Below are 8,699 nucleotides of genomic sequence, written 5' to 3'. Positions count from 1 at the left end.
TTTTTTAAAGATTTTATTTATTTGACAGAGAGAGACACAGCGAGAGAGGGAACACAAGCAGGGGGAGTGGGAGAGGGAGAGGGAGAAGCAGGCTTCCCGCCGAGCAGGGAGCCCGATGTGGGACTCGATCCCAGGACCCTGGGATCATGACCTGAGCCGAAGGCAGACGCTTAACCGACTGAGCCACCCAGGCGCCCTGATAGGTATTTTTCTTTTAAATATGAGCCACCTTTATGCCTCTAGGTTGCTATGATCTTTGGGATACCTGTAGAAAATTCCGAAGTTTTCAAGGCTGTTGTAACTTTTGATCATAGGGCATTTATAAATAGGCTTCTCTGAAAATAATTTGAGCTACCTGTAATCAGTCTTTCTTTATTGTGAAATCTCATCCTTTGTGTTTCTGTTCATTTGCATACCATGGTTGACAAATGTAATAGCTCTGTAATTACGAGTTTTGGTTTTGGTGTAATACTTTTCATTATAAAATACCCATCTTCAAACTCTGGTTAATAGGAAGCCTATGATTCTTTATATCTTACAGATATCTCTACCAGATGTGTGAGCAAAGAACTACCACCAAAAGAAGACATTAATAATGGAGAATTATTCCAAACATTAATTTTGGAAAGACACATAAGACATGAGTTTGAGGATTTTGATTTGAGAAAAATCCAAGATGTGAACAAATTTGAGACTCAGTGGCTTTATGAAGAAAAAAATTATGTAGAAGACACTGCAACCCATTACAAAAATCTCGCCTGTAGAGAACATCAACAACATCATAAATTCTGTAATCATTTTCCTGTAAAGCACAGTGTTTCCATAGGAAGAAATACCTCTGAATATTACAAACATGATACGGTGAGTAAGGCACTAAAAAACAAAGTAGGTTATTTAGGAAGCAAGTATAGAAACTGTTCGGACAGTACACTTGGATTAAGCTTTCATTCACATCTGACTGAACTGCAGAGATTTCAGACCCAAGAGGAAATTCATGAAAGTAATCAAGTTGAGAAGCCTACCAAAAAGACTTCAGTTTCACTTCAAAAAATTCCTTCTAGTGTCAAACCCAACATTTTTAATAAATATGGGAAGGTTCTTATGCATCCTTCATTACGGACACAACACCAAAAAACACCCAAAAGAGAAAAACCTTACAAATGTAATGAGTGTGGGAAGGCTTTTAGCCATTGCTCAACCTTAGCTAATCATCAAAGAATTCATTCTGAGCAGAAACCTTACAAAGGTAATGAGTGTGGCAAAGCCTTTAAGAGGTTCTCAAACCTTACAAGGCATCAGAGAATCCAAGCTGGAGAGAAAACATATAAATGTAATATATGTGGTAAAGATTTTGCCACACAGTCACATCTCTGGGGTCATGAGCGAATTCATACTGGAGAGAAGCCTTACAAATGTAACGAGTGTGGCAAAGCCTTTTCTGATGGTTCATACCTTGCTCAACATAAGAATTTCCATTCTGGACAGAAACCATACAAATGTAATCAATGTGGCAAGGATTTTGCCACGCGTTCACACCTCTGTATTCATAAGAGAATTCATACTGGAGAGAAACCATTTAGATGTAATGTATGTGGTAAGGATTTTATGATACCTTCACAGCTTTGGGGTCATGAGCGAATTCATACTGGAGAGAAGCCTTACAAATGTAGTGAGTGTGGCAAAGCCTTTTCTAGTGGTTCAAATCTTGCTCAACATAAGAGAATCCATTCTGGAGAGAAACCTTACAAATGTAATCAGTGTGGTAAGGATTTTACCACACGGTCATACCTTTGGAGTCATGAGAGAATTCATACTGGAGAGAAACCTTACAAATGTAATGAATGTGGCAAGGCCTTTATCAGGAGTTCAAATCTTACTCAACATAAGAGAGTTCATGATGGAGAGAAACCCTATAAATGTAATGTATGTGACAAGGCCTTTAGTCAGAATGCAAGCCTTACTGTTCACCAAAGAATTCATACTGGGGAGAAACCTTATAAATGTTATGAGTGTGGCAAAGCCTTTAAGCACTACTCAAGCATCAATAAACACCATAATACACATAGAGTGAAGATACAAATATAAAGTGTGTGGTAAGACTTTTATTAAATGGGGGCGCCTGGGTGGCTCAGTCGTTAAGCGTCTGCCTTCGGCTCAGGTCATGATCCCGGGGTCCTGGGACCAAGCCCTGCATCGGGCTCCCCACTCTGCAGGAAGCCTGCTTCTCCCTCTCCTGCTCCCCCTGCTTGTGTTCCCTCTCTCGCTTTCTCTCTCTCTGTCAAATAAATAAATAAAAAATCTTAAAAAAAAAAGACTTTTATTAAATGTTTATACCTTTGGAATCATGAGAGAATTCATACCAGAGAGAAACCTTACAAATGTCATGAATGTGACAAATCCTTTAAGCACTGTTCAAGCCTGAGTAGACACCAGAATGTACATAGAATGAAGATATAGATGTGGAGGTTGTGGCAAGGCTTTTATTAAATGTTCTCACATTTGGAGTCATGAGGGAATGCATACTGCAAAGAAATCTCACCAAAGAATGTAGCACAGCTTTCATGCCATGCCTCAGGATTCACCAAAGATTTCATGTCGGAGAAAACCCTACAAATAACAATGAGTGCTGGTACATTGCTTAAGCAGGTTTCACAATACACTATGCATCAGAGAATTCTAGTAGTATGAACTAAGTCTAATTCTTGAAGATTAATCAAATCAAATGTTACACTGCAGGAAAATTAAAAGTCAAAATGTTTTAAAATTCATGAAATGATGGGTGTCAAAGGAGCAGGGATATCTGTGGAACAACTTGCTTTTCTTCAGTTTATACGATCTTTTTATTTTCTATTTCTTTTTTTTTTTTTAAAGATTTTATTTATTTATTTGAGAGAGAGAGAGAGTGAGCACGAGAGGGGGGAGTGGGAGAGGGAGAAGCAGACTCCCTGCTGAGCAGGGAGCCCGATGCGGGACTCGATCCCTGGACTCCAGGATCATGATCTGAGCCGAAGGCAGTCGCCCAACCAACTGAGCCACCCAGGCGCCCTTATTTTCTATTTCTTGATGAGATTACTTGATTATTGACTTTGGATTTGTGGTTGAAAATCTGTTGATGATGTTATGTCTTCAACACAGACCTTTCATGAATTGCCACTAGTGTCTGTGATGGTTCCTTTTGTTTTGGTCCTAATGTAAATGGTATTTTGTTTTTAATTTTTAATTCACTTGTTTATTTCTGGTATCTAGGAAGGCCGTTAACTTTTGATCATTAACCTTATATCCTACTGCCTTGCTATAATTTCCATATTGTGTTTCATCTACCATACTTTGGGGCATCATAAAATTGTTCAGTGCTGTGGTGACACGTACCACTGTTTTGTTCCTGGAATAAAAAGAAAGGACTCTCTCTTACTATACTAATATTAAGCAAATCTTTCAGTCATTAAGTCCAACTTGGTCATGGGGCAGGTTCCTATTGTACTATGTGGCAATCGGAGTATCTGCAGTTTATTAAGATCTCAGAAGCTGGGGCGCCTGGGTGGGGCAGTCAGTTAAGTATCTGACTCTTGGTTTCTGCTCAGATCATGATCTCGGGGTCATGAGATCAAGCCCTGCGTCTGACTCCGCACTCAGTGTGGAGCCAGCTTAAGGCTCTCTCTCCCTCTGCCCAGCCTCCCCCCCCCCCGGCCCCACAGTCTCTTTCTTGCTCTAAATAAATAAATATGTCTTAGAAAAAAATCTCAGAAGCTTTATGCATAATTGGTGTTGCCATATAGAATAAATCTCTAAATATAAAAGGAAGCTGGTCACAGACAAAATTATAAATAGCATACCAGAATCTAAACTACAAGGACAGCTTATGAAAACAGCTAAATGTAGATCTAGATTACTGGAAGAACATCATCAACCACCTTTTTCCGTATATCGTGTTGATTACATGATGTGATTTGTTACCACCCCCAGTAGGTTTAAGTCCCCAGTCTGCTGCTAAACAGGATATGAAGTTACTGAAATCACTTAATACTGTGCTTCATAGTCCTCTTTAGAATGGAAGTAGTAGTTTCCACCCCCAGATTTGTGATGAATAGAGTTAACTGTCGTTGCAGCACAGATTCTTAATATTGTAGGTGTTTGTCCTTTCCTGAAGAGTTTGCCTGAGGGGGAAAAATGGTAACATGGTACCTGCCATTTCTTAGACAAACCTGATTGATTTTCCTGTATCCCTTTTCCTCACATGGCTGATGCAGTTCCACAGCTGCGGTACAGCCTGGGGTCGTCATGGGAGAGAGAATTCATAGGGAATGTAACATGATGGAAATCTTTACGATGCAGGATAATATAAATTTCACAAGCAGCAAAATTCCCCTTAAACAAAATGGATCCATGACTTCCACGTATAATTGCCTTCTCCCCAACTGTTGAGAGTTTGTTGAAAGTTCTTTTTTTTTTTTTTTTTTTTTTTTTAAGATTTTATTTATTTATTTGAGAGAGAATGAGAGACAGAGAGCATGAGAGGGAGGAGGGTCAGAGGGAGAAGCAGACTCCCCGCCGAGCAGGGAGCCCGACGCGGGACTCGATCCCGGGACTCCAGGATCATGACCTGAGCGGAAGGCAGTCGCTCAACCAACTGAGCCACCCAGGTGCCCGAGTTTGTTGAAAGTTCTACAAGTCACTTATTTGTGATCATGGGAGTCCATGCTGTGAAACCTCTTTCATGCCAACATGGCTGGTAGGCAATATTATATAATACAGCATAATCTACATAATTACCTTCTGAAGGTTCTCATCTATCCCCAGCACTGTATTTTTTTTAATATGCAGGAAACAAATGCATGGAATGATTTGATAATAGGATTGGATTCTCTTTCAGTTATATCTAGGTTATTTGAAGACATTTAAAACAGGATACACATTGTAAATGTACTCAAGCAAAGAAATCCATCAAAAAGGTTTTTAGTGTCACAACCTGAAAGAATCCTTCCTAGTGTCAAAACCAACATTTGCATAAGGGTGGGCAAGTTTTGATCCCTTTTTTGTTGATAACAAAATAATATAGTTCTACATATTACAAAGAAACTGCAAAAGTAATGAACTTGGAAAATCTTTAGACAGGATGAATCTTTACTAATCAGAAATTCATACTGGAGAGATCTTAAAATTATACACAGTGGGGCACTGTATTTAACCAAGTCAAACATTATTAAACATTCCATAAATAAATACCTCAGAGTAATCTTCAAATGTAATATATAGCACAATGTTTTCATCCAAAATTCAATCCTTGTGAGGTTACCACATTATTAATTTTGGAATGAAAACTTAAGAATTTTATGAGTAATGATACTCAAACCTTAGTAATTGTTAAGTAATTCAAATATTATAAACTTCAGAAGCCATAAGCAGGCTTAAAACTTATGAAACACCACATAATGTATACAGGAGTGAAACCTTACAAATTTAATATATTAAAAGCCTTTTTATCCAAAATGCCTTTATCTCTTCAGTTCTTACTATAGAATTCATCTTTAACACATATGGATTTTAGAGAAACATGTGGATATTAACTCATGGATATTGCCTTAAAGATTATTGAAAGTATAAATCAGACCTTTGGAAAACTGACAGTCTAACTTCACTTTCCTTAGTGTTCATATAAAGAAAACTCACATGCCTGTCAAATGGCCCTGGAAATATTGCAAAAGTATCCTTTAACTGACATCAAACTCAAGTCTTCGAGAGAATATATACTCAAAAGAGCAGGATTATAATCCACACCTGACAGAACATTTAGAAATAGAAAAATAGAAATGCTAACATAATTTTTTATGAAAGTGATACTCTGGATAAAAGTAAATTTAATAGGTCATTTTGTACCAAAAGGTCAATTACGAAGCGCCTAGAATTTTTCAATTAAAACAATGTATTCTCTGGGTTCTGCTATGGCCCAAACAGTATTTACTTTTTCTATTGTGTGTTTTCATTTTCTCCCCAAAATGGGTTTTATGTACCCGTCTTAACTTTCTCAATACAAAAATCTCCATAAAAAAACTAAAGTGAATTTGCAATTATATTTAGAAATTACTGAGAAATGAATTATGAGGTCACAAAAGTTTACCTCAAGTTGAGTTTATCAGTCACTTCAAGTGTGGAATACGTTGACAAACATAAAGAACTCAAATTGATATATACTCTAAAAAAATTTTTTTTCTAAACAGTGAATGGTGACCTAAATATCACATGTCTCAACCCCCATCTCCCACACACCAGGTCTTGTGCCTATGAACAGTTCTAGATATGAACACAGGATTGAGCCCATGATGAATGGGGCTAGAAATGGAAATGAAATTCTGAAAAATGTTGGTCAGTAATGGCATATTTCACATTGGTAGAGATTGCATTTCACATTTCAGTTTGCATCCCTTGCAAAGAAAGCCACACTCCTTTCTTACTTCAATTGCTTACATGCTAATGCAGGAGACATTCCTGGATCCAGCCATGGCCCCACATCACTACCCACAGAGGACCTGGTCCCAGACCACTCAGTCAGTACATTTTGCCTGTCGCAGGATGCACATGTCTATCTCTAAGTGAAGTTTTTTTGCATTAAGTTTTTTATTTTATTTTTATTTATTTTATTTGAGAGCGAGAGGGAGAGCACAGAGCAGGGGTGGGGAAGCAGAGGGAGAAGGAGAAGCAGACTCCCCACTGAGCAGGGAGCCTGACATGGAGCTCTACCCCAGGACTCTAGGATCATGACCTGAGCCAAAGGCAGACACTTAATGGACTGAGCCACCCAGGCGCCCCAAGTTTTTTATTTTAATACCAAATATAGTTAATACTGTGTTATACTAGTTTCAGGTATACCATTTAATGATTCATCATTGTATACATTACACAGTGCTCATCATGACAAGGGTGCTTTAAATGGCCGTCATCTATTTCTCCCATCCCCCCCACCGACTCCCTCCTCCCCCCTCCCCCCCCCAACCTTCAGTGTGTACTATGTAGTTCAAAGCCCTAAACTGGTTTATCTCTCTTTTTTCCCTTTGTTCATTTATTTTGTTTCTTAGATTCCACATATTACTGAGTCATATGCTATTTGTCTCTCTGACTTACTTCATTTAGCATAATACTCTCTGGATCCATTATTGTTACACACGGCAAGATTTCACTCTATTTTATGGCTGAGTAATACTCCATTGTGTGTGTGTGTGTATATATATGTACAACTTCTTTATCCATTACGTCTCTGTTCCATAACTTGGTTATTATAAATAATGCTACAATAAACATAGAGGTGCATGTATCCTTTTGAATTACTGTTTTTATATTCTTTGGGTAAATACCAAGTAGTTCCATTACGGGTTAGAAAGTAGTTCTACTTTTATTTGATGAGACTCCTGACTGTCTTCCACAGAGTCTGTACCAGTTTGATTTCCCACAAACAGTGCAGGAGGGTTCCTTTTTCTCCACATCCTTGCCAACACTTGTTCCTTGTCCTCAAAACAGTTTTTCAGGAATGCCACTTTCACCTTAATTAAAGGTAACCATGGTAGCTTTCTTTTTTTTTTTAAGATTTTATTTATTTACTTGACAGAGACAGAGATAGCGAGAGCAGGAACACAAGCAGCAGGAGTGGGAGAGGGAGAGCAGGCTTCCCCCCGAGGAGGGAGCCCGATGTGGGACTCGATCCCAGGACTCTGGGATCATGACCTGAGCCCAAGGCAGATGCTTAAGGACTGAGCCACCCAGGCGCCCCCACGTTAGCTTTCAACACAAGTGGCCCACAAAACTCCAACCTTACCTCAAACTTTTGAAAACATCAACTTAAATGGGCGGGCAACAGTCCTGTTACACAAGACGAGACAGAAATTGGAAGGGACGGAAATTTAAAAAGCCGTACTGGGGGCAGGGGAAGAGGAAACCAGGCCCCATCCAGATCCTACCCGAGATCCCGGTTACGTCCCCAGGATCCAGCCCCTGGTCCTTGGGGCTCCCAGAACGCCCGAATCTCCCTGGCGACGCCCTATCCAGGCCCCGCCCAACGGCCGTGGCCTCGACTCCGACGGCCCAGACAGGGCCACCCCTCCGGAAGCTCTACGCCCAGTTTCCGCCTGGCTCCGCCCTACCGCCGCCCTGGCTCCAAAGACGTATCTGTTTCCCTCCCATTACCGGAAATGCTTCTTCGAATCTCCGCCCCAACCCGCCCACCGAATTCAGGGCGAAGGCCTGGCCAGTACGTGCTTCCCCGAGCTGCCGGAGGCGCTCCACCCAGGCTCTGCCCCAACTCCGCCCATAGGCGGTGAGCATCCTGGCCAGGCCACAATTCGCATCCCCCCATTACCGGAAGCACTCCCCACAGGCCCTTTCCAGTCCCATCGTCCTACTTGCGCGCACGCGCAGGTTTTTGCCGACCCGGAAGCGGCTAGCCGGGAGCGAAGGTCAAATCCGCAGCTGAGGGATTTTAATTTTCGCATTTCTACGTCAGCATCTCAGTCCCCAGGCCTACACCCCTGGGGTCTGGGGTCTCGGCGCACATTAGAGTCGCCTCAGCCCCGCCTCCCGCCGCGGTAAGTAGGGTGTCGCGGAGAGACAGTGGAGCCCTGCGAGCGGCGCTGCCGGCCCGGGGGTCCCGGTGCGTTCAGGTTCACGTTTTTCGGAGTCGGTCCCCGCCTGTGGTCTCCCGGCCCTCGGGCCTT

General features: G+C 41.2%; 1 protein-coding gene across 1 annotated transcript; it reads left to right on the top strand.

The window, feature by feature from the left end:
• The first annotated feature begins 417 nt into the window (after positions 1-417).
• Positions 418-2,457, top strand: LOC123323245 (zinc finger protein OZF-like). The gene is made up of 3 exons (XM_044911347.1): positions 418-430; positions 542-2,036; positions 2,331-2,457. The coding sequence occupies exons 1-3, from the start codon at positions 418-420 to the stop codon at positions 2,455-2,457; spliced, it is 1,635 nt and encodes a 544-aa protein (XP_044767282.1).
• Positions 2,458-8,699: the final 6,242 nt, after the last annotated feature.

Source organism: Neomonachus schauinslandi, chromosome 16, assembly GCF_002201575.2.
Source record: "Neomonachus schauinslandi chromosome 16, ASM220157v2, whole genome shotgun sequence".
Classification (NCBI taxonomy): domain Eukaryota; kingdom Metazoa; phylum Chordata; class Mammalia; order Carnivora; family Phocidae; genus Neomonachus; species Neomonachus schauinslandi.
The sequence above is the reverse complement of the archived record's forward strand: the minus strand, read 5'-3'. Positions and strand labels throughout refer to the sequence as shown.